The following is a 25,215-nucleotide window of genomic DNA, read 5'->3' on the forward strand; positions in this document are numbered from 1 at the left end:
ATGCACTATGGTACTTAAATGAAAGCCCATGACATAAGGAACAACTTTTATATATTGACTCACCTCCAAATTGCCGGTGGTTTGGCCGGAAAACTTAAATTTGCTGGAAAAAAAACTAATAAATGAGGAGAAATAAATTTGTTAGACCTATGAGTGACATTTGATAATTTTCACGAAAATAAATATATTTTGGATATTTTTACATAAATTAATTAATTAATTTTATTTTATTTATTATTTGAGCTTGAACTTATGTAATAATTTGTATAAAAAAATATGAAAAGTGAGTTTTTAGTTAATTCAAATATAGTCTAATACCAGTAAGTAATTTTCTTTATAGATATATGTCATTGTGTTTCATTGAATTATTGACCGGAATGACTAATTAATTCGCAGGAAGAAATGGAACTATTTGTAGTCATACATATACATAGTGACTAATTAATTTGCATGACGTGACTTGTAAACGCCCAAAAAAAAGAGAAATAAAAACCATGTGACTGACTGTGTACGCATTACAACAATACTTTATAGTTGATCATCATTTTCGGGAAATTCGGCTGTGTGCGGAGGCATAAGATGCAGCAGTAGAATCCACCATACACACCCCACACACAACATTTTCTGACAGCCCTCTATTCACCATTCAATTATGTTTGTATAACAAACAGTGTTACACAACAGCTGAACCCATCATCTTCAGCTGGCATTGTCAAACACTCGGTTGGGTTTGTATAGAAATAATCCTCTAATTTAGGTTTCCCTGGAACCTCCAATCTCCTAGTTGGGTTTCCCATACGGTCTGCATGTACAGTATTAACTCCGACTGGGAAATCGTTCCAGCTCAGGGTTCCATTGTTGTACTGGTCTATCAGATCCACCAGAGCTTTTCTGTCTAGAAGAATGGTTTTCTTGAATATCAAGTATCTTCTATGTCCTTCAACCACTTTTACCATGTTTCCACCATATGTTGGGACAAAGATGTCACTTTCTGTCGAGACGTAGTAGTCGAGACCCGCCATTCAGTTCGAGTGGTTTTGGAGAGGAAGAAGATCTTATGCATCAACTAATGTCTCCTTTCTCACCAGCGGCAATATAGACTTGAATATTACGATAAATACCTAGTGTTCTCAAAGCTAGAGCAGTTTCTTCTGGTGTTAAAGGGCAAAGTCCATCCTTCCTTTTCTTCTCTGAATCGATCTCCTTTTCATTTCACCATGGATAAGCATATCTTACAAGTAAGATAATCCAAATTCAGAAAACTGTTACTATCATCAATAAGAATGAACTAAACCCACGAATCGTGATTCCCCATCCACTCATTTTATGCATACCTCATTTTCGTGGTCTCTTCTATCTCTTCTCGATTGCAACCTTCAGTGCAACCAGAAAAGGCCACCATGTCCATTTCGTACCGAAGATGAAGGACCATAAAAGGGCCTCTTTCGCGGAGGATATCAACAATTTTCTTGCCTAATGCCTCAATCACAGGGGTGAATATCAGAGCATGGTAGTTAGCACGGCAGCGAAGCTTCTGAACCTCTTCAGGGATGCCATTGTTGGCAAGCCTAGCATCTGTTTTTGTGAAGTGTACAACTTCGTATGTTTGTATGCGAGGAAGAATCTGATAAGTCGATCAGATTAAAAGTTCAATGAATTGGAGACATTCATGATTTACGTTACATGCATGTAAATGTAATAAGTAAAAATATGGATACTCAGTCGAGAACGTAAGTCATGTTGGACCAACTAATTGGGGGCATGGAATAAAGGGATTCTAATTCCACTTTCTTCTTCAGCTTAGGAGGAAGTTCCTTCAAAATTTTGACCTCATCTCTCAATGAGGTAATGAAACAATTCACGTCGAATAGGTCTTCAAATTGACTACATGATATATATCAAATATTTAGATATATGAAAGTTTGCGTACAGAAGAAGGCAGCGATGAGATTCATTAACCTGCTAATGAAGCCTAATTGGTAATTAAATTTACCTGCGGTCGTTCCAGAAGGAGGTGTTATCCAACTCAGGAACTATAAGCGTGACGTTTAAGTATCTTGCAATTGCGACCATGTCACATATCTGCAGATTAAGAGCTAGCCATCATATATGTTAACAGTTCATAAGATAGTTTTAGAATTAGTATTTGTGGAACGTATGTATATCCAGTTAGCGTTTGTACGTAAAAAGAGTAAATTACTTACACCAGATCATCTGATTCAGTCCTCCGTTGGATGAAACCATCAAATATCCATTATTTTCGTAAATCCCTGGAGTTATATAACAATGGAAAAGTTCGTCAAGGAAACTAAAATTAAATGGAGATCACAATTAATTCAAGGCATTTACTTGCTCATTTTAGATGTGTACTCTTCTTAATTCATGCATGTTGTAATCCAGAATTGTCATAATAGTTGGCCCATGCATCTTCTATTATCATTTTCGAACCAATTAAAATAACTTACTTTCAGGTAGAAAAGAGATGCTGGATATCTTTGGCAACAAGGTATCTCCTAAACCCTTGATCTGCAATGCAATAGCCAAAAGTAGCAGCAGTTTGGTCAGTCGAACCGCCCACATTTTCAACCGGGCAAGTCGAGCCCTAGCTATCACCAACCCTTTCAAGACTTCTCGGCTTTGAAATTAGTCCCGTTCATCAAATCCTTGAACAGTTCGGCCTTCATTCCTCCAGTTTTTTTTTCCAGTATTTGAGCTTACCACTGTAAGACTTCTCTCTCACCTCCTGCCCATATTCTGGATCCTTCAGATCCTCCTTTCCATCCATTCTTAACAAGGTAATTGGTTGTGTACGTATATGTGACGAAGAGAAGAAAAACCAAAAAAATCTACCGTGTGTACAGTAGTTTGATGGAGATTGTCCAAGTGTTGAAGAATATATGTGAGATGTTTGGAGTTTCTTACATACAAGTTTGTTGGCCTCTGGTGCCACAAGGTTTTGATTCTATTTATTGAGTAATTAAATGTAACCTTTACTCATCATTTTTCCGATCTTTATTGTTTTGCTTCAGCTTTAACAATATTGATATCGAACCAAGAAATACATTCATGATTCATGAAACCATAACTTGATAGTGCAGAAATTAAAACAAAGTATATGGACCTTATTTAAAGAAATGGTTAACCTAATGTTGATTCCTCTAGATGTTGCCAAATACATGCATGTTTGGTTTTTATTCATCGGCGGCACTAAGTGTTTACTTTAACGTATGTAATAGTTGAGAGAAACAGTCTTTCTCATTAAGTTAAAATGCATAGCTAAATGGGTAGAAACACACATCAAACTTGCTTATTTGCTCAATTTAAGACTGTAACTAACAGAGATTAATGTGGCCTTATTAATGCATTGAACAGAATTATCACCACTACTACTGTCGTGATCAAAATTAAAATGGCCGGGAACTCCGTTAATTCTCATCGTTTTAATTTCGAGTGCCAATCATATTCAAGGTTACGTTCGACTGGTTCGAGCTTTAACTCTCATCGTTGTTAATTTCATACTCCAATCTTTTCAAGGTTACGTTCGAGCAATCAAACCCATTTATACATATATTAACACAACTTTGCTCATGTAATTAAAACGTGGAAAGACACATTTGAGAGGGAGAGAGAGAGAGAGAGAGAGAGAGAGAGAGAGAGCGCACGAGAACATCAAGAATGTTCCTTCAAAATAGAAACCTGAAGAAAAATGTACCTCTTGTCTTTATTCTTTACATATGTGGCCAAATGTGGGTTAAGGATTGCAATCATATAATAATGCCATGAATCCATATCCAATATGAATGTCGCTACATCTAAATATGACTTTGCCAGTGAACCTGGCCTCCACAAACTTCATTGGAGGAGAGAGCCTCTTTCATAAGCGCTCATCATCTGTGAGCAACTTCATTTGAGGAGAATTCCAGAGGCTTGCACTACGTATTATACAATTCTCTGTCACTCTGGAGCTGCTCTACCTTGTACAGAAGTGATCTCGTTTGTTGAAAATGTTATTGAGGTTAGTCAGTGTTGGCTGTTTAAAAAGCTAAATACCTGACTCCTCAGTTCCTTATCCTTTAGTTTTCCAGCGAGGTTGCAAGAAATATATTGTGTTCCTTACCTGGGACTTTAGTGAGCTATGCGTCTGCTTTCTTCTATGACCAACTTCCATAGTGAGACACTCGAGACTTATTTTCCATTCTTCAGCATACCCATAGCTTTAAATAGGAAAGCATAATCATATGCAGTTTCCTCACTTTGAGCATAGCGTCCACCCTCGCCAAAATGTCCCCCAGCCATGTTTGTCTTCAGAATAACAGAAGAAGAACAATGAGAACATGTGCTATCTCGAACTTTCGCCACCCACTTGGCCGCTTCCCAAAACCCCACCCTGAGAATGCATGACAAATAACTGAAACTTGAGTACATAAGTGAAGTCCATAAGCAAGTGATCAGCGCATGCCAAAAATAACAAGAATTTACCTTGAGTCGTGAAAGGATGCTGTAACAAGCATTGAAGGGTAACAACTGCCTTGAGAAATATTATCATAAGGTGAATAACTCATAATATACTCAAATTGGGACTTAATCTGAGGATTGCCAAATTCTTCATAATCCAGAATCGTGAGGGGCAAATTGGGATCCATTAGAGTGTTGCATACGTCAAGAAATGGAACCTGATAAAGAAAGAACAAACTTCAGTCTGTCTGAAACTTGTGAAAAATACAGACAGTCGAATTAGCAATGAAAGCTGATATGCTCATTTTCTTTCATACGGCAACAATGATTATATATGATTAGATTTAAATCACTAACCTTCAAAATAGCAGCGCGAAATAGATCTGGGTACATATTGATTGTTGCTCCAATAAGAAGACCTCCAGCACTGTTTCCAATAGCACCAAGCTGATCTCTATGTACATAACCCTCTTCAGTCAGGTAGTTCCCACATGATACAAAATCGTAAATCGAATTCAGCTTATTAACCCGACTCCCAGCTTTATGCCATGAAGAATCTCCACCACTACCCCTGACAATACAACCACTTTAAGATCTAATCAAGTAAAGGAAGCAAGAACAACACATTTATCTAAGCTCAGAAAGTAGCGTCACATTTGATCAAAGGTTTGTGGTAGTACAATCCTGGCCAGAGCATATACTTGTATTTTTTAGATACACAACTGGCGTCACAGTATTGAGGAACACAAAATATTATGCCAAACAGTAGCTAAATTTAGGCAGTATGTTGAAACAAAAAAAAAATCCATCATAACTATTTACACTCATATCAAGTAGGCTGACATGTTCAACATTAATCAGGCCAATTTCAGCCCAAACTGAGATTGTTTGTTCAAGTAATAGAGGACGGGGGTGACACATCATCACATTGATAATTTCACCTAAGTAAATCAATTGTCCTCAATAATATGTTAATCAAATCCAGAAAAAGAAAAGGTCCAAAGAAGCCAACCTCACATCAGCAAATGCCACCACCCATCCCCGGTCAATCAAGCTCAGCCGATCAGTGCACCAGCTTTTATCTAACACCTCCCCGTATGCTCCATATCCGTGCAGAAGCCCGGGAGACCGACCCTTTTCCCATGACATACGAGAGTAAAGTAGGGTCAAGGGAACTTTAACACCATCATGAGAAATAACTTCCTTCCTCTCACAGCAGTATTTACCAGAAAAGTCTTTCCATCTTTGTGATTCACTTATATGGACATTTTTATCGTACTCATTTTGTTGAACAAGAGTTTGGTTCATATCTAACTCATTGGCTGGTGGGCTTGTATCAGAAATGCTCATTACTTCTTCTTGCCGCACAACTGAAAATCTCCGTGTTGACATGTCATAGTCAATAACCACATCCGGCATCTGCACATTTAAAAAGAAAAGGTTCATACAGTCAAGAAAGCGAAAATGAAGACCGTTTAACTGCATAACTGAAAGTCGCAGAAAAGATGTGAAGTTGAACTTTTTCCAGATTTCCCAGAATTACAAGAAAAAGGTTGAGCATAGAGAATTAGAGAGATTTAAAATTGGGAATGGAGGATCCTGTGTTCTGTAAGGATAATATAAGAGGAATTATAAGTTGTATCAAATGGCAGCCTTCCAAGACTCAAGAATCAATATCCTTCCACGACCCGTGTCCCATAAATTGAACCCTCTACTTTTTTCCCTTAACAAACAAGTGCTGAAATCCAATGGTAATGCTTCCATCTCAACTTGACATAAAAACTAGTCAAAAGTGGTGTAGAATACTAAAAGGCAGATTTCAACCCTCAAGAGAGTTCCTGTAATCATTCATAACAGTAAGAAAATTTTCATAATAAACTTATAAAGTCATACCACAGGAGAAGAAAGCACCACACGGTATGCTGAGTTCTGGAAGTCATGGTTTGAACCTGAAGCAATGCTACATAAATTTGAAGGCAGAGGGAAAAACCAGGGATCAAGATCTTCAATCTTCACTTGATGCTGCAACGAAGTCAATGAGAAAGCATTTGTGTGCGTCAGATGCTCATATATGAAGGTAACCTCCATGCAGTCTTCTTTAAGCAATATATTAAAAATCTCTTTAACAAGACCCCAACAAGTATTTGAACAAGCTTAAAGATGCAGAGAAACAAGCAGTTGTGAGACTAGATACTAAGATCTAGAAGCTCTGTGAGACGAGCTAAGCAAGACTCTATCACATTTATAAGTTGTATTAGACTCTTCGTACGATTATCCATGAAAATATGTACTTAACCAGAGAGATCAATACCTTACAATCAACAGCCATAGGCAAATCAATTGAACAAAAAGTAGAGTAGTCCTTCCTGTTAAGAAAAAGGACCAGATGCCCATCAAACATGTCCATGTCTTGAATGCTGAAGTCTTCACTTGGAAGGATGATATTCTGTAACACAAAAACAGAAGTGTCATAATTTAGATAAGATTAGTGAACATGAGAGATTCAATTGTGAAAACTTGAGATATTAACATCATCCAAAGGGAGAAAACCATGTGATATATAACACTCATGAGCAAGAAGAAGTTGACCTGCCAACTAGATGACTGTAAATCTTCAGCACAGCATGTAGCTAGGTAATAACCTTCACCTGACCAGTCCTTGCTTTCATCTAAAGGAGCATTAGTAAGAACATAAAATGTTCCGTGATGATGTTCCAGAAAATACTGTACACCAGGAACACGCTTCCACACTTTATGCGAACCGCCTAATGGGTTGGCAGAATCTATCAAATAAACCTGTAAAGTTATAAATTTAGCCTTTTCAGAAGAGAACGCACACTCCATTGGAAAGGGAAAAGAAGTTGAACTAGAAAAATTCCTTCCTCAGATGAAGTCCTTGAATTTGAATTGATAGTTATAAACTTGCTGTCTTTTGTGCTTGTAATGTCTACACAGAAGCTGGAATCACTTTCTGTAAACACAGTTATATCATCCATATCATCAGATCCTAGTTTTGAGCAGAGAACTCTGCCAAAAGGGAAAAACAAAAACCAATGAAACAAATTGGTGAAACCAAATTCTCAGCCAAAAGAAAAGAAGATACATAGCAGAGATAAAACATGCCTGTAAGGTCGTTGATTCTCATCTGATAGTGTATAAAACAGAGTACTGCTATCCTCAGCCCAGGCCAAGCTAACCACACCATTAATTTGTACTTTGGGAATGATACATCCGCGTCTTAGGTCCTTAATTTGAAGAATGAACTGTTCATTTCCCTTGATATCAAGTGTGTATGCTAGGAAATGGTGGTCTGGTGAAATTCGACATGTACCAACATGCACATAACCTACATATATTGAACAATAAACTACAGTCAATCACTAATGTGGGTATCTTAGAAAATGTGCCTACTTATCACACGAAAAGGAAAGAAAGAAGCTTTCCATATTTCTTGGCAATTTCATTCCAGTCAAGCAAAACTTCCTCATTTCCAAATCCTCTTCTTGCAAAACGAAGAAAACTCTTAAACCAATCGTTTTTTCCACGTTTTAATCTTCTGCAAAGAACCGGGTATTCTTTGCCCTCAGGAATGTACTGGTAATACAACCTGCTCAAGTTTGACAAAACATTTCGACATCACCTTCAAATTCTACAAATACTAACCACAACCAAAGCTTCCCCTTATCACAACATTGAAATTTTCCTTCCCATACAGTTTATAATTCTCTCATATCATCACACAATTCAGCCTATCCTATATCATTTCAATTCGAACTCGAATGCAACAAAAGGGTACTGATGCTTCATCACACAACGCAGAACCAAACCACTACTTCTTCCTAATAAGATTTAAACTTTCTCATCAAGTTCGCACCTTTTTCATATACTCTGACAATGCAGCATCACTAAACTCTTCTAAATGCATCAAAATACAAAAGGGTACCGCAGAAATAAAAAACTAAAGCAAACCACGCAAAACTATGAAATGGGCAAAGTGGGAAAATGAGCAAAACCAGGGTCCCCAAGGCTCAGGAGGAGTGGAAATCTCGGCCGGCATACGACTTGTCATCTCAGAGAGGAGAGTGCGCTGCAGGGCGTGAGTGTCAGCCATGAAAGCGTCGGCGTACGAGTTTTCCTGGGCGAGGTGGACGGAGAGATCAGGGTCGTCGGTGTTGGACATCCAACGGTAAGGGTCCTGCCACGTTCTGCCGTGAGCTGAGACTGTGAAAGGTACTTTCTTTGGGACCGGCGGTGAGGCATGTGATGGTGAAGGTGGAGGAGAGGGGTGGTGGTCTCTGCAGAGAGTAGAGAAGAGGGTGGAGGATATGTTGGGTATTGAGGTAAAAGTGAGGGACCTTTGGAGGGAGTACCTTTGTTTAAGGATGAAGGAAAGAAGAGCCATTGAAGCCCTCCCAAGTGCCACTGTTCCACAGTGGTGAGTTTTGCAGCAGGTTAAGTATAACTGAGAAAACCATCTTATGAAGACTCATTTTGTAAAGAAAAATCGCTGCGAAATTTCTACAAAATTCTTATATGTCTGAGCCTGACAATCGATACCGATATTTTAAACCTCGAATAAGATATAAGTTCTCATCAACTGTACAAGTTCGTGAAGAATGTTGGAGGAATGGTATAAGGTCTCGTCTGATTTATGTAATGAAAGAGAAAGGAAAACAGTTCTTTCGATTTTCCTTGACATGAGAATTTTCGATTCCTATCAATTTTTCGTTCCTGTGTTTGGAAAGATCAGGAATGTAGTGAGGATATGAGATTATACATAAAATGAATGAGTTTACGGAGCATGTATAGAAACTATATTCAACATAATCAGGTCAACTGTACACAGGCAGGCAGTTTGATCGACCCGTTAAGATACGAACGGGTAACACCAACTCTACACCATCACTCCCTGAGACAAATATAACAACGAATGACCTTAATGAGGTGACATTCTTCAAGTTCTACAAAGTAATCAACTCTACAACTCCCAAAGGAAATTTAAAAGAATAAGATATAAGAGATGATGGAAGTTGGAAAATAGCTTTGTGTTCAATCCTTTTGCTGGGTAGTAGTTCCATGGTTAATCCATTTGTTACAGAACCATGTCGCGTTCTGCTTCATATTGTCCTCCAGTAGCAACTTTATGATCAGCTGCAGATGTCATTTCTTCGGCTTTTCATCATCAACATCCTGCAAAGTTTCCATCAAACAATTCTGATCATTTGAAATGTTATTGTGGAACAATTGTTCCATGAAGCAAACATGGAAGGGTCTAGTACAAAAACTGATAAATGTATGGAAGTTACATGAATCGCAAGTGTAATGATGCTTACCAAATCGTCAATCTTGTCAAAATCATCATCAAAATTGTCATTGCCATCATCTGAAAGTATAGAGGAACAATGAAGTTAACAAGCAGAAGGCTAACGTAAACGAATATGAAAACCCTACATAAGGTGCAGGATTTTTACAAACTAGTTCAAGGAAAACTGAAAATGAACAATGAAGTTAGGACTGACAGTACAATAAAGGTCTAACTTGTCCACTGCTTCCCTGAGTAAAGATTGGCCTTTAAATCAAAGAAAAATATACCCAACCATGACTAATGTAATTTACACCACTTGATATAATCACAATTTCTAGTTGCCACCTTGCGCCTTCATAATTTTCTTAAGTACAAATAAAACTAAAGGGACTCTAACAGAGTACCACCCTTTCTTTCAAGGATATTAATTTATTAAGAGAAGGTCGACAAAAAAATTAAGAAACACTGAACTGAGAGGAATACGTTGGAAGGAATGTGCATATTCGAGGTAAAAAAGTGTGTAAATTCATAAACAAACTACACTAGTTGATATGTCAAAAGGAGAAGGAACTAGACCTTGAGCCCCATCACTGTCCTCTTCAAGATCCCCCAAAAGGAATGTATCCAAGTCCTGCTCAGTTGATGAAGATTTGGAAGTCAAACTCTTCCTGTTTGCTTCGCTTGCTTCTGCTTTGTCAGCCTCTCCAACCACAGGTGTTTGCTTCGCTTTATCATCTTTCAATTGCTCTGCTTCCTTGAGCTTCAACTCCTCCATGTACCGCTTCTCATACCTGATCACGAGTGATCAGTCATTGAAGGAAAAGTCTACTGGATGAAGAATATTTATTCAAATTAAGAAATCCCGTCCTAGCAGTAGGCACACTCATTCTCTAAAACCCCACAAAAGAGCATCTACTTCTTGCCACAGTGCAAAGTTATCTCTTGACTAAAGTGAAATGCTTGCTTAATTCTTAGTTTCTTATTCATTACTCATGTTCACTTAGCACGAAACAAGCTCCCACACATGCGTAAGCCATCGATTAAATGCTCAACCGAAATGAATTGAAACTTACGGAGCCACATGACTGCTCACAAGGGTGAAATATATCCTCCAGAATCTTCTCTCTTTCATAACACGCGGACACAGTTCATATCGTAACCTTGAAATCTCCTGCACCAAAGTAAACATCAATCATCACACAGCATCAATACACTTCATTTTCCAATTGTACTCTTAAGAATCATAAACTAAACCCTTAACAATACTAATTCCACACAACAAAAGCATTAGAATCTCGAAAATCAACTAGCATTGTACCTTTAATCCAAACAAAACAGAGTCTACAAGACTATCATCGGAATCGAAACGAAAAGCAGAAGCAGACCTTAACAGTAGTAAGAACCAGAGTAGCATGGCGCTCCTGCCACTCAGTCAGATCCTTCCTCACATTCGACGCCGTCGTCGCCACGTCAGCAACCTCCTCCGCCTCATCTAAAACCAAATCCAGCAACGCACATTCCGGTTAAACATCGCTAATCACCGCTCAATTCAACTCAATTATTTACTTTTTAACCGACAGTAAAAATCACTCTCACCTTGGATCGGGAAATGCTTGAAGGTATCGGACGTGAGCCCCTTGACGAAGTCTCTCAGATCATCGGAGACTCCAAGCTTCTGAAGCTCCACCTCCGACGGCTCGGAGGCGGAGGAGGAGGCGGCGGAGGAGGAGAGGGAGAGGTTGGAGAGCTGAGGAGGGATGATCTCGGAGACGGAGAGGGACTTGATCTGATCGGCTTGTTTGAGGGCGGCGGATTTGATCTCGTCGGCTTTCTTGGAGGCCTCGGCGGCGAACTCGCGGGAGCGCTTGGCGGTCTCGGAGACTAAGTCGGAGATTTTGGCGGAGGCGGAGGCGGTGGTGATGGTTTGCGACTTCTTCGCCGCTTCCTCCGCGAAGCCCTTGGCTCGCTTCCAGAGATCTTCCATTGTTGATTTGTTTTGGAGATTTGGAGTGTCCTACTGAATTTAGCTGCTGCTCTGTTTCTCAAGGATTTGATTGGAAGAGAAAGAGAGGGGTGGAGTGTTCTAACGACGTCGTTATGAAAGCTTTGACGCGGTCATTAAAACGGCCTGTCGTTTGTTTCAATCAACCATTTTGACTTGTCGTTTTCTCTTCGAGGCCACTTCTCTCTTTTTGGTTTTTATTTTTACATTTGAGGGGCTAATTTTAAAGTTCTGAACTAATTTACTGAAGAGAACAAATCTTTAGAAGAAAATACTCCAAAAAAGTCATCACTAGGTTGAATTGGCTGGGAGGTTGAGCATGCTCGGGATGAGAGGTACGGTGTTCCCTTTAGGAAGATTGACACTAACGAGAGCAAATAAGATAGAAATGAGGCGATATATGAAAATTAGAAATTCTAAAGCAATGTTTATGAACTCGGTATATATACTTCCAAGAAAACCAACCATGTTTTAAAACACAAAAGAGAATTCGGTATAACAAGGAAATATATATATATATATATAAATATGAAAAGTTTGTGTAAAAGAAAATTGTTATCAAATAAATTAGAGTACGTTTTTTTCTCCAATCTCTATACAATAGTAGGCAATCCACATCGGAGGTGATAGACCATACGTGCTCAAAAACACTTGGTAGACTTTATCTACTTATTTGACTCAATCATCACATGCATTTTTTTTTTCAGCAATCCTTGTAATTTTGCAGTAGTGTACCAATTTAGCAAGAACCTGCAGGCATGTTTGATCTGCCACTCCATCCCATGTCCCAAAAACGTTAGTTACCTTCAATACGAATATCGCAGAACAGTTGTCCTTTCCTATGAAAGAGCTATAAATTTGATAGTTTGATTGAAGCACCAATCTGTGTACGTTAATTTTGAAGAAGCGACTTGCTTCTTTTGTGATAGAACGAAAGTGATGTTTTCTTCTGTTTTTGCCGTTTCTCATTTAGAAGCATCATGCATGCAATTAATTCAAAAATGACTTTAGGCACTATACTTATTACTTAATTCTCATCTAGAATCTCAAAACTCACATCTCGTTTATCTTTTATGTACAGTTCGTAGCTACAAATTGCTTTTGCAAACAAGTTATTAGAATCATATTCAATCGCTCATATGAAGCACATGTCTTTCGATCAATAACCTAAATGATCAATAATTATGCGCTATTTAATTTCATTAAAGGGGTCATGTTTCGATGGAGAATCGGGTCAACATTACTTGAAATTATCGCACTCCATTAGCTAGAACACCATTAATATTCATATCAAATGCATGCTAGCATTCCTTAATTTGATCACTTGAGAACCATGCCACCTTAGTTAATTAGTGTCGGCAAGTACATATGTAAATGTGAAAAATGTACCATGATATAGATATCGAGTCTACCAAGGATGATTGTCACCCACTTGTATTACAAAACGTTGTTTACGTACTGTTATCAAGCACATATGTTGGGTTACAGCTAATATAAGTTGTACTTTACTATAAGCTCATAGATATTAAAATGGAAATGCAAGTCATAAGAAACCACGTTACGAAATGTTGGGGTTTGTAGCCCACATTTGACTAGCTACTAGCGAACAGACACAACATATATTAGAAGGCTTAGAACGACGAATAAGCAGTGTCCTTAAAACCTAGTTAGTAATTAACCAAACAAATCTAGGGCTTTGCTCCCTGTTGTCGGCCACAAGAGGTGGTTAACAAAACATGTCCCTCATTTCCCTAATTACAATAACCTTAGTTTTGCAAAATTAGCCAGTAATGTGTGTATCCGCATATCTTTCTTCTGTCTGTGTATTACTTCTGATCCGAGCTACAGACGAAACATGCCGCCTGTTTCATGGGTTTCCTGCTGCCTTTGGCTTTAAGGACTTGTTGTGTATCGGGCGTCGTCTTCTCACTTTGGAGTAGTCCATTGTGAAGAACGCCGATGTGTCCTCGTCGTCGCCTTCCGTCCATTCCTGCCATGTCCCTGAACTGCTTCTGTTCATCACCTCTACAAATTCTCCTTCTTTATGGATCAATGGTTTATTAGTACCTGAAGTGATAGAAATCAATTGGTTTTAGTTAATCACACTTAGTTAAGGTCAATGTGGACGTGACTGATCTGATAAATAAAATAAACTTCTCTTTAGTTCATTGACTAGATGACATTCTTAGTTACTTTGAATATCTAATAAATTGACTACATAGAATTACACGCCTTTAAGAAATCCCTAGCCGTAGCTATTTTGTCTATTAAGCATGAGAGCAGTTTTACCAGAAAAAAGCAAGAGGAGCAGTTGGCTAACTGCACAAAATTTAAACTCGAATCCCTCTTAAACATGCTTGCATCATGAGCGAACATCATTAAAGATCAGGAGCAAGTTTTCGAATGCAATTTCACGTACCTGCAGCTAGAACGTTAACATTCTTGTGTTCAGGTGCTGAATCTTGGCCTTCTTGTCCTACAACCTGTTTTTCATATTATAGAACGGAAAAAGATTAGTAGAGATAGTGATGTAATAAGTTGGACTTAGCTTAAAATGAAAAGACTCTGTTGAGAAAGCTAGGAGCTACAGTCATTCTTACAGTAGCTTCCATTTCAGCCAGTCGGAGCTTTCTTGGTAGTGCATGGAACTGAGATGCTTGAACTTCTCTCTTTGCTGCTCTGCCTGCTCAGAAATGAAACAACGTGATTAGCATACGATTTCATATTCATACAGAGAGAGAGAGAGAGAGAGAGAGAGTACTAGCTAGTTTGGTCGATGGCTGGACTTGACTTTGCAGAGAATAAGCACAAGGTGCTAGCAGAGTAGAGAGCAGTAGCATAGTGACACTCGTGAAGAACACCAATCCCATACTATCTGAATTCTCTGAAAAATGTGAATAAGCAGAGACTGGCTAGCTTCTTTCACTATGTTATAACTTATACGAATTAACTTAGAAGTACTTAGTAGTGGTTGGAAACTACTGAGTAAAGAGAGATGGATGGGTGGAATACACAGAGCACAAAACTTAGAGTTCCAAAACACTTCAATAGATGGAAATCTCAGCTATAGATTAATTCTTCAAGTGCTTTCCCTTTTGAAGGGTTTCACACCATTTGGGTTGGTTTTGTCACCCTTCTATATACTATCATGCCAGTAGGACCCTTTCATTTTTATAACAACAACGTTTAATTTCACACCTCTCCGTCACCTCAAGATGTTAATACCATTTTAGCTTCTTTTATAGCACAAGCTTTTCTTGCCCATAAGGGAGAGAGATATTCTCTACTGTTTCCATATGACATTCTTTTGATTTTGCACATCACAATTCCAACTTCTCCATAGCTCAAAAGTTGCAAAGGCCACATCGTGGCAAAATGAATCATAGCAAATAATGCAAGTAAGTCACAAAAATTATTTCTTCTTCAATGGGCTACCAGCCTCAGATTGAAACCAATAACATGGCCAACTCAAAATTTCTATTTCCAAATGTATGCAATGATGTCAACTAGTACACCAACTCAGAAGTCAAAGGCAATTGGTAGGCGATTAGGGTGAGCAAATAAGATAAATTGTCTATGATTTGCAACCTTCAGACTTTTCACCGTGCATATTCTCTTCAATTCAAGAAAGACTCGTTCAGTATATTTGAGATATTTCATCGGACAATTTGCCTTTATTTTATAGAAGATTGTATTTCCTTACATCTAAAAGCCACCCAAAACCTAATATAGACAGTGTAAGCTAGACCGAGTATATCAAGGTGTTGACAGTAGGTGTTGACAGTAGCATAATTGCAGCTATTGGATCATCTGGGTCCGACCGACCGGCCCCGTGCGGCCCACTTAATCGTTCTATGTTCTCACGTATGATCGATTTGAGTACTTTGTTTATGAATGCTCAGAGGTAGGTGAAAACCCTCATGCACAAACCCACAGGTATAAAAGCACTTCCACCGAGCGGTAAAACAAATCAGATCCACTGATGTAAGACATTCCACCAAGCGGTAACATAGATTAAGTATACACGCAGTTCCATCGAGCGGTAAAACAAATCAGATCCACAAGTTAGATCCACTGATGTGAGGTATTCCACTGAGCGATAATATCGTTCAGATCCACAATAGCTTCTAACCGGGCGGTGGCACCGCAAGCCTAACACCTTGCTACTCGAGTTTAATACAGAAAATGTCATATCGACCATAATAAGGCTCGCTACCTTAAGTTGTGTCGTAGGCCAACAACACACATCGGGAATAACAAATATCGGAAGTATCAACAAACATCAAGAACATTTCAGGAAGTTGTAGTGCGGTCAATTCCACTTTTGAGCACAAACTTGGGGGGACTATACCGGAGGCTAGGCCGACGGGTCAGCGAGCTGATGATCCTAGAACATATCAAGTCCCCGCTCCAATGTTTTTGACCAGGAACTTGAGGGACTTATTGACATTAGCATAATTGCAGCAACTAGATCATCTAGGCTCGCGTGCAGTCCACCAACACCGATTATTGATCCAACCCTTAAGGTAGTGTAGAACGGTAGGCAGAGGCTATAAAGGAACCGCTCGCGCCTTCGGAGAAAAGTAATGTCATTCTGATTTACCACTTACAATAATATCCCACATTTTATCGATCAACGGACTTAAGCTTCATAGTGGAATAGTCCAGTAACACTGGACATGTTTCCTAACCCAAGCAGTTCTAATGAAGGCCTTGAAGGAAGAAGAAGTTGTCTACGGTTTCATTACAGAAACACAAGGTAAACTTTTTTGAGGCATTTGTTCAACATAACCTTTGAGGCTTTGAATATAAACAGAAGGCAGAAGCAAATATAATGAGCGTAAACAGCAGGAAGTCACTTCTTTGAATATTTATACTTCTTAAGGAAACCTATATCTGCTTTGAATTTCCAATCAATGTCTTGGGATTGCATGATTCGCAACACATAAGTTTGTTCAATTGACTTAGAATAGGACCAGGCCACTAACTATAAACCAGACCAGGAGCTCAATGGGGACAATTTTCTTATAGAACTCGGCAATCTAATAGATTTACAGTGCCTGAAAATATTCTCGACAAGCAAAAATAAACCAATAAGAGAAAAATGAAAAAAAAATTATAAGATACTGCTCACTCCTTAGAGTGCACGCATGAACTCCTACAGTCCTACTGCAAATTACATCCCAAGACAGAGCGCATGATGTATGTATCGACGATAAATATATTTAGGCTGCATATATTCAGAACCTACAGCAGAAAATACCCTGCTTCCAACCCCTATGTTTACGCAAAAGCCTCCGGTCAGCTTTTGCCATTCTCACTGGACTGCTGAATGGTTCATGCGGATGCATACTGCAGTCAAAGAGAGCACGTCACATGTGTCAGTCGTGCAATTGGGGAAACTACAAAACTGTTTGAACAGAAAAGATCAGGAGTTCAAGTGTGACTCACACAGGGAACGCAAATGAGCGGGTGCTGGTTGCGCTGCTATCTGATCGAAGGGAGATACTGCCAGAATAAAGTATCGGTCCCGAATTGTTTATAAGACTTGAGACATGACCTGTTGCAGCAAAACTCGAATCTCCCAGATCACGTTGAACAAGGAATCTTTCTGAATCAGAATATGGTATTGGTCCCGAACTATTTATTAGACTCAACGAGTTACCAACTGCAGAGAAACTTGACTCCCCTTGATCATGTTGCACTTCACCCGAAGCATTGTGTGTATCAGAAGAAGGTACTGGTTCCTTCAAATTTATTAGAGTCCCGAAAGGAACTCCTGCAGAGAAACTAGACTCTCCCAGCTCACATTGAGCTTGGACTGGAACATCCTGTGCTGTATAATTCTCATCTTTAGGACATTCGTCTCCGGCAATAGTTGAAGGGACTACAGAATGTTGAACTTGGCTAGAAACAATCTCTGAATTAGAAATGCCCTCATCAACCATGGACGTTTTTGAAGTTTCAGGACGTTGACACGCGCCATCTTCAGGAAGATCCTCTCTGGAAATAGTCACAGGTATTGAACAAGGCTGAACTTGGCTTGATATTACTTTTGTTTCACATATGTCACTACTATCAACTTCAGCCATATATTGAGTATCAAGATGTTCGCTGAACCCGTTATGGGGACAGGCATCTCTGGTAATTTCTGAACAGTTTGAGCCACAAATGCTGCTTCCTCTGTCTGCTTTAACATTGTTGGACAACTCATCAACAAGACAGTTTGATCGTTCAGTGGAAGAGATAGGATCCAGGTTTGGGAATCTACTAATCGATACAGGTGCTGAACGGTCCAAACCAACAGTAATGATGTTATTATCCACTTTATTACTGTCAGATGACTCATCAACATGACCATAGGCTCCATTCTCAATTTCATGAAATTCTTCTGTTGCTGAATCCAAAGCACTGCTGTGAGTTTGTGCTATTTCACTTTCCTTATCATTCAATATCTGCATTGAGCAACATAAAACTAACATCAGATTCTACAAACCACTAATATATGATTCACCACTATCTACTAAAATTCTAACTTCCATCAATTTATTGCTGTTGGCCAGAGAGATGTAGAACTGTCAACGCGACCATGGACAAGCACAAGATAGTCAATGATTGCTGTTAAACTGTGAAGAATAGAAATGTCTAGTTCCAATTAAAAAGAGTCATTGATCTTTCCTTCAACCTTGTATAATATTTCATTTATCTTATTTCTTCTTTCAATCAACTACCAAGCTCACATCTCAGTTCCTAAATTTGCAAAAGCACCATCATGCCAATAAAAGACTACCACGGAACCAGGATCCAGTACTCCCGAAATAACATTCAGTGTCTGGACTCGGAAAAAAAAATTCATTTTAAGTAAAGTGAGTACCTCCAATACAACAAATTTAAAGTTATGCAATGGTAAAAGTTTCAGCATATACCTGAACAGTGTCTTGTTCAGCTTCACTGCTAGCCTTACTAGAAGACTTGGAGCTCACATTCTGTGTTTGCAAGTCATGCATTGACAACTCATTTTCTGGGGAACGTAGGCCATCGATTGTAATTTTTTCTGAATCATCATACATTGTCTTGTGTATCTGCATCAGATCCTTGGCATCACAAGGCATGACTAAATCCTTCTCTACATCATCTTTTTGTGCAGAAGACTTGAAATCGTCAGGAATGGTCGTAATAATGTCCATTTGCTGATGAACCAATGGCTTTTTCTGATCGTCATCAGGTGACAAATAATTGCAAAATGCCTTCTCATCCACGTTGGTCTCAAACCAGTTTTTTTCTTGGGAAGGCACTCCCTCATCAATGCAGATATCCTTGATAGTATTGCAACTACTCTCCTTATAACAAACTATCTGTTCCGGCAAGTCGTAATCTGTGACACTTTTGTCCATATAATAATCTGATTGCTTCTCTAAAGATTCTAAATTTTCAGGCACAAAACTTTTGATTTCACGTTCATCACAGGTACTCAAATCATCCACACTTTTTGAGCAATCAAATTTTGTTGCAGTCAAGTCAGTTGCATCATTTTGACCAGGAACTTCCTCATTGTCCTTCAAACCAAACAAAACCCTGTTCTGACTTTCCTTTCCAATCCAACTTCCTGACTGTAATCCCCCAGAATTCTGAGTAATCTCTTTATGATCAAAAGGCTTAAAATCAGGCTTGTGGGTTAAACTTAATTGGCCAAACACCGGTTCCCTCTCTGCAGAAAATAATTTTTGTTTATATAAGTAAAAAGGTCAACAGGAGGAGAAAGATTTGAAAAGGGTCGCAAAGGTAGAACAATCCCAGGTGGATGCTAAAAGGATCACTCTGACCCCTGGAGACATGGGGTGCCTATGTACTTTAAAAAGATACTCACCCGCACACCAGTCAATCAGTTGAAGAAAACTATAACATTCTACATTTCGTTGTAAGTAAGACAATATATATTTTATGAAAATCTTCTCAAACATATAACAAGATATGCGACTTCAATAGAGACAGAATATGAGAACTAAACCTTGAAGTAATGCAAGATTTTGATATTACTCACCAAGTTTCATGTTTACATAGATGCAATTGTACAGATGAAAGCTTCAAAGCTACTGCAAGGATATTTTCAAGAATTGGCCTGCCAATCAAATTGCATTGCATTTGTTAGATATGAATCCATAAGAACAAAGTTAGAAAAACACGTGAAAACAATGATGCTTTCGCAATAAGAAACATTATAAGATTCAATCATCATGCCTAAGCATCTATTATCGTTTATATGATTTAGCATAAACTAGTGAAAAATCTGAAAGAGACATCAAAAGCAGACATAAAAATCAAACATTGTTGTAACAACCACCTTAGAGCCTCAACTGCAATTAATAAATAGCAGTTTAGTGAAAAATAATAATCACCAGCTCTCCCAAAACTACATTATTGCTCTTCATAATGAAGAAAAGTATTAGAAAACGGTAGGTTATGAAGGAAAGTATATATCAGGTAATGGTGGATTACAACCGAGCAGTCTAAGACCAATGGAAAGAAAATGAGATGTCCACCCTGAAAGGGAAAAAAAATATGAAAATGCCACCCACAAACACACAGGTTTCCATCTCATGGATATCACAATAAATCAAAAACGGTTTCCACAAGTAACACCCATTTGATTTTTCTGGCAAAGAAAAGAAAATCAGAAGAGTCTTTTTCCAGCTACAAAATCTGGGTACATAACCAACATCTCAGAAGTTCTTTGTTTCTTTTCCCCCAAAAGAAAAACAAAGAAAAACCCCAAAACCATTGTAAAACATAATAGTAGGGAGACATAAAACCAGTTTCACAGCCTGAAATTGTTTTTGGCAAAGAGTAGTAGACAGAGTTGAAAGTGAGAGTTCTCAATGTACAAAAAGACAACAGAACAGGTTGCAACTTTTTTGAGGAGAGGCTCAGCCTCCACAGACTTTAAACAGCTAAACAACTAAGTAAAATATTTGAAAATCAAAGAGCTCCTCCTTTACAAGATTCCCAGTTCCCACCACCATTTCTATTTGTCAGGCAAACAAAACTGATCAGATCTGCCCAGTTGAATTCAGACAAGAAATGAATAAACAAACAAACAGAAAAGTGAAAACCCAGACTTTGAAACCTCTCACAGATGGGAAGAAAAATAGTAAAAAAACCAAAGTGAAGGAATAAGAAAGATCTAAATCAGATCCCAGAAGACATCAAATCATAAAAAAATTAAAAATAAAATTGTAAAGACTAAAGACAGTACCTCTAATCTGATGATCCTCAGAAATATAACAGCTTCCTCTTCCTCAGTTCAGAACTAACTGCACTCACAAGCCAGAACCCAGAATAACAAAAATCAGTTCCACAATCCAGACCATAAGACTCAATCAACATCGATCAACAATCAGCTCTACGCTACTACATACATGTATCTGTCCTATATAGATAAACAAAAGGAAGACCCTTCAGCACAAAACAGAGGAAAGAAAGAGTTGAAGAGGAGGTGAACCTAATTAAGGTGGAGCAAACATTCCGCAGTTGAATTAAAGCTGATTTATTAAAACAATCAAAGGGAATCCCACCCCAAAATTAACAGAGTTTGATGACAGATGAACTTGGGGGTAAGAAACCAAAGAGAGATCAGTCAAAAACAAGAGAGTTAGAACAGGAAGGTCTGCCTTCTGTTCTGGCCTAATAAATAGAATTGGTTTCAGCATTAAATACAAAAGCCCTCATCCCCAAAAGCTGGATTCAATTCATTCAAAAAAAAAAAACCCTCCTTTACTCTCCTCATCTGTCCCCAGCTCTCATCCCACAACCACTTTCCGGTACATCACATCACTTCCGACGATCACCACCGCCGGAAAAACAAAAAAGGATAAACCTTTGAACACAATGCTGCAGTTTATAGTAGTAACAAAACTACACAAAGTACAAACCTTTTGCTTTCGTTTCTTTCTATTTCTCTCTCTCTCTCAGCTGACTCTGTAGTTCCTTTCTTCTTCTGTTACAGTTTCAGGGATCTGTCCGAGTGTTTTTTTTATATTGAGAGAGAAGATGGCGTTGGGAGTGGGGGCCCACCGGAGCTTAACGAGAGTTTCATCCTCTCCACTTTCCGAAAGTCTAAGCCGACGACGTTGCAGCTGTCGCTTTCATGGGGGAGTTTTGGAGGGGGATTTGTGGGACGTTGGATAGTTTGGGGGGAGATCGTGCGGTGGTCCGATTTTGGAGGGAGGATTACGGTGGGGTGGCGTAGCAGGGGATTTTGGGGATCTGACTCCCCGGGTGATTGGTGCACACGTGTTGGGGTGGTGTGCGGTGTTGCTAGTGCGCCGGGAGGGGTGGTAGACGTGAACCCTTTCTTGTCGGAGATAAGAACTTTTTTTCTATATAATTAGGAAAAAGAAATGCAAAATATCTTCAGTTCACGATTTGTATACTCACGTACAGTTTGAACGGCTTATATTAGATAAAATCATAAAATCATATAAATACATGGTGTATCTTGAATATAAGTTAATTTTAATGATTAAGATTGCATCATGTATCATACATGCCGTGTATATAAAAATTTCTGAAAGAATTGTTATAACATAAAATTGTTAACCGCTTAGAGCATAAAATATTGATCTTAATAGTGTTACTAGGACGTCTATTTTCGAGGTTGGGAACTATAATCCATACATATCACTACCGGAGATTTTTCGCTATCAAATTAGGCTGATCGGTTAATGAATTGGCATACCAAATGAGATAAGTGAAAGATATAATAATGAAGTATATCGTTATCTGCTTGAATGCAATTTTTTTTTTTAAGTTAGGTGTCATACTGGAATAATTAATAATGTCCTTTGCTTTTATGGCAAGTTGCTTGCATGCCAAAGAAGAAAAACACATGAATGAGATATCATGGCACATTATGTCATGTCCATGAATTAAAGGTACAGTATGAAGGGGAAACCTGAAAGATATCACTTTAAACATCACATTAATCACCATATATATCCACTGTTTGTTCATTACTTCATATGGTAAGAAATGAATGGGCAGGGAGTGATCGAAGAGTATGAAATTATTCAAGTTTCTCTTACAAGAAATTAAGCCAATTATAGTCTCACTTTTGTAGAAGATGAGGTACTGGGGTAGTTCTTATATTGATGAGGTCCCATATCTAATATTCTGGCTACGAGTAGCTACCGCAGTGATAAGGCTACGCTTGTAGCCTCCCATACCAAGTTGAAGTTATATTAACAGCCTAGCTGTTTGGAATGATCGATCAATTGATAGAATCGTATTCGATCTCCTATATTTAAACTAGGACCTCAGGCTAGCTTCATATGCAGACCGTATATATATATATATATATATATATATATATATATATATATATATATATATATATATATATAGTGTTGTGCATGGTTCATGTTTTAGGGAGCAGCAGCTAGTAATTAGCTAGACACCAGACATATATATGCCTGGAATGTAACTAGCCTAAAGTAATCGATCAGTTGATGATTATTTGTAAAACAAAAACAAACAAAAAAACAGAAAATGCATGCATGGGAAAGCCTGGTATGCTTGAAAGTTAAAACCCCGGCTGAAGAAAAAGCCCGGTGAGATGGAGCTGCATCTGTTGCTTGATGAGATCTGAGGATTCGAAGCTACCCTCCATGCATCCTTTTTTCTTCTTTGGTCTAAATATATAATTGCATATTCAATCTAATCTTATGCACCAAACAAGTATATATATTTCAGTATTTCGCCCTAAAAGGCTAAAATGCAACCCATTTGAATGGTTTAATATAGAAACAGATTTGATCATGCATGCAATCCATCCATGAGGGGGGCATGTATAGACAGAACGGAGTAGCTCGAGTACAGTAGGTAGGGCAGGTCGCAGCAAGTCGCCGGTAGGCCTTCATCATCTTTATGATCGATTGTGCTAGATAGCAATAACGATGAAGACTGTGATAGAAAGTGGGTTGAATTCAAGTATGCAACAAACATGTTAGCTAGCTAGGTCCCTTGTTCCTCTGTTGGGTAGTTTACAGTAATAATACTACGCACATACTATGACCACTTTCTTTTTTCTCTCATCTTTCTTTCGCACATTGTGGCATATTGTGCCGTCCACAACAAAGCACGGATAGTGCACAATCATCCTTCGATCATTTTCTACGATTACGTTTCTTATCTCAATTATATATGGATGTCTTTTCACATCGATCAACTGTAAGTATATATTAGCGTGTAGGTCGATCAACACGAAACTATTCTTATGTCTCGTTGCACTCACGAATTCTCTTTCGAATTCATTTGTTGATGTCAAAGTTGAAGTTAGAAATGCCAAAGAGATTAATTAATGAGGCTACAAGAAGTACGATAAACGGCCATGATCCATCGTAAATTTGAAACCAAAACAATTAATCTAATACGATATTATAATAATTAAGTCGAAAACATGTACGAAATTAGTATACTAATCATAGGTTCAGTTCCCCTTATTCTTCTCAATAGTTTTCTTCTACCACTTGATCGATCACTCATCACAGTGTGTGAGAGTTTTGACCTCCTAGTAAACAAAGATAAAAGGCAGGCTTTCTTACTGCATAGGGATGCCACAGACCCTCTGCTTATTTCATCTGGAGCAAATCGATTCTTCTGTTCTTTTGTGCACCCGTTTACATGTGGAAACTGGAGACGTACTGGAGATCCCAACTGATCGAACTCTAGCTAATCAATTTTGTTTAATTATACCCTGACCGGTCGACATGCATGCATGAGTAACAGTATCCAAGGTACCATTTTGCAATGCAATATAGAAAATTGGGGGTTCTTCTTCACTTCTTCTCTTCTCACATTCACATTTATCTTCTTTTGTTATATATATGGAGGAAACAGATCCATCAATTCAATTAATGCATTGATATTGATGTTGTCTTTCTGCCAACGTACGTGATACTGGTCCTAATGGAGTGTCAAAAATAAAATAAAAAACGAAACATGCAAGAAATCACATGCACAAATGTCAATAATTCGATGATCATGACTTTGTTATATATATATATATATATATATATATATATATATATATATATAGTCCATCTTGTCTGGATGGTCCGCATTGTGCGGATTCGGCTATTTCGACCATCGACGACTCCGACCAGTATAGCCGCACTCCCCTTCTCCCGGCGTTTATATGTGCCGACCGGAGCTGCAGAATCGGACCCCGGCGGCCGAAATCTCGAAATTTCAAGTTTCTAGACATCGTGCGGTGATTTCAAGATTTCGGCCGCCGTAGGCCAACGCTTTAACTTCGGCCGACATAGATAAGAGCGCCGGGAGGAAGGGAGTGCAGTTGTGCTGGTCGACGCCGTCGTTACGTGTCACCGGTGGCCAAAATCGCTGAATTCACACAATGCAGACTGTCCGGACGTCCACATCTAAACATTTATGTATA

The 25,215-nt window shown here is 38.6% G+C and overlaps 4 protein-coding genes and 1 pseudogene across 6 annotated transcripts; all 5 read right to left on the minus strand.

Annotated features, from left to right (window-relative positions):
- Window positions 1-650: 650 nt before the first annotated feature.
- On the minus strand, window positions 651-2,785 carry LOC126792432 (rhamnogalacturonan I rhamnosyltransferase 1-like; annotated as a pseudogene).
- A 950-nt stretch (window positions 2,786-3,735) lies between these two features.
- LOC126790059 (uncharacterized) lies at window positions 3,736-8,933 on the minus strand. 2 transcript variants are annotated; one of them, XM_050516192.1, is made up of 11 exons: window positions 8,469-8,933; window positions 7,872-8,062; window positions 7,559-7,801; window positions 7,323-7,480; window positions 7,045-7,272; window positions 6,767-6,901; window positions 6,349-6,477; window positions 5,468-5,874; window positions 4,813-5,026; window positions 4,480-4,673; window positions 3,736-4,387 (listed from the first exon to the last, which is right to left on the minus strand). In XM_050516192.1, exons 1-11 carry the CDS (start codon window positions 8,855-8,857, stop codon window positions 4,186-4,188), a joined length of 2,490 nt encoding a protein of 829 aa, XP_050372149.1. In that variant the 5' UTR covers window positions 8,858-8,933; the 3' UTR covers window positions 3,736-4,185. The 2 variants fall into 2 exon arrangements, with proteins under 2 accessions (XP_050372149.1, XP_050372148.1); XM_050516191.1 differs by having other exon boundaries at window positions 7,045-7,250; window positions 7,337-7,482; window positions 7,579-7,800; window positions 7,898-8,062; window positions 8,469-8,931.
- Window positions 8,934-9,246: 313 nt separating this feature from the next.
- LOC126790076 (uncharacterized) lies at window positions 9,247-11,814 on the minus strand. Its single transcript, XM_050516212.1, has 6 exons — window positions 11,357-11,814; window positions 11,146-11,252; window positions 10,834-10,931; window positions 10,337-10,551; window positions 9,789-9,838; window positions 9,247-9,645 (listed from the first exon to the last, which is right to left on the minus strand). Exons 1-6 carry the CDS (start codon window positions 11,742-11,744, stop codon window positions 9,616-9,618), a joined length of 888 nt encoding a protein of 295 aa, XP_050372169.1. The 5' UTR covers window positions 11,745-11,814; the 3' UTR covers window positions 9,247-9,615.
- A 1,791-nt stretch (window positions 11,815-13,605) lies between these two features.
- On the minus strand, window positions 13,606-14,632 carry LOC126790079 (uncharacterized). Its single transcript, XM_050516214.1, has 4 exons — window positions 14,524-14,632; window positions 14,363-14,445; window positions 14,182-14,245; window positions 13,606-13,829 (listed from the first exon to the last, which is right to left on the minus strand). The coding sequence occupies exons 1-4, from the start codon at window positions 14,630-14,632 to the stop codon at window positions 13,630-13,632; spliced, it is 456 nt and encodes a 151-aa protein (XP_050372171.1). The 3' UTR covers window positions 13,606-13,629.
- A 2,233-nt stretch (window positions 14,633-16,865) lies between these two features.
- On the minus strand, window positions 16,866-21,758 carry LOC126790064 (flocculation protein FLO11-like). 2 transcript variants are annotated; one of them, XM_050516199.1, is made up of 6 exons: window positions 21,692-21,758; window positions 21,016-21,073; window positions 19,804-19,881; window positions 18,689-19,470; window positions 17,214-18,217; window positions 16,866-17,114 (listed from the first exon to the last, which is right to left on the minus strand). In XM_050516199.1, the coding sequence occupies exons 3-6, from the start codon at window positions 19,811-19,813 to the stop codon at window positions 17,003-17,005; spliced, it is 1,908 nt and encodes a 635-aa protein (XP_050372156.1). In that variant the 5' UTR covers window positions 19,814-19,881; window positions 21,016-21,073; window positions 21,692-21,758; the 3' UTR covers window positions 16,866-17,002. The 2 variants fall into 2 exon arrangements, with proteins under 2 accessions (XP_050372156.1, XP_050372157.1); XM_050516200.1 differs by lacking the exon at window positions 21,692-21,758 and adding an exon at window positions 21,262-21,667.
- Window positions 21,759-25,215: the final 3,457 nt, after the last annotated feature.

Source organism: Argentina anserina, chromosome 4 (assembly GCF_933775445.1).
Source record: "Argentina anserina chromosome 4, drPotAnse1.1, whole genome shotgun sequence".
In the NCBI taxonomy this organism is placed as follows: Eukaryota; Viridiplantae; Streptophyta; class Magnoliopsida; order Rosales; family Rosaceae; genus Argentina; species Argentina anserina.

Excerpts from the sequence above, each read along its gene's own strand:
- LOC126790059 (XM_050516192.1), bottom strand. The coding sequence starts at position 8,857 with ATGGCTCTTCTTTCCTTCATCCTTAAACAAAGGTACTCCCTCCAAAGG. Across the intron at positions 6,902-7,044 it reads TACAGTCATCTAGTTGGCAG|AATATCATCCTTCCAAGTGA; the intron begins GTCAACTTCTTC and ends TTTGTGTTACAG. Across the intron at positions 5,875-6,348 it reads TGGTGCTTTCTTCTCCTGTG|ATGCCGGATGTGGTTATTGA; the intron begins GTATGACTTTAT and ends TTAAATGTGCAG.
- LOC126790076 (XM_050516212.1), bottom strand. The coding sequence starts at position 11,744 with ATGGAAGATCTCTGGAAGCGAGCCAAGGGCTTCGCGGAGGAAGCGGCG. Across the intron at positions 11,253-11,356 it reads CAAGCATTTCCCGATCCAAG|ATGAGGCGGAGGAGGTTGCT; the intron begins GTGAGAGTGATT and ends ATTTGGTTTTAG. Across the intron at positions 9,646-9,788 it reads TTGACAAGATTGACGATTTG|GATGTTGATGATGAAAAGCC; the intron begins GTAAGCATCATT and ends GAAACTTTGCAG.
- LOC126790079 (XM_050516214.1), bottom strand. The coding sequence starts at position 14,632 with ATGGGATTGGTGTTCTTCACGAGTGTCACTATGCTACTGCTCTCTACT. Across the intron at positions 14,446-14,523 it reads GCCATCGACCAAACTAGCTA|GCAGAGCAGCAAAGAGAGAA; the intron begins GTACTCTCTCTC and ends ATTTCTGAGCAG. Across the intron at positions 14,246-14,362 it reads TGGCTGAAATGGAAGCTACT|GTTGTAGGACAAGAAGGCCA; the intron begins GTAAGAATGACT and ends TATGAAAAACAG.
- LOC126790064 (XM_050516199.1), bottom strand. Across the intron at positions 18,218-18,688 it reads CTGAACAAGACACTGTTCAG|ATATTGAATGATAAGGAAAG; the intron begins GTATATGCTGAA and ends TGCTCAATGCAG. Across the intron at positions 17,115-17,213 it reads CGCTCATTTGCGTTCCCTGT|TATGCATCCGCATGAACCAT; the intron begins GTGAGTCACACT and ends CTTTGACTGCAG.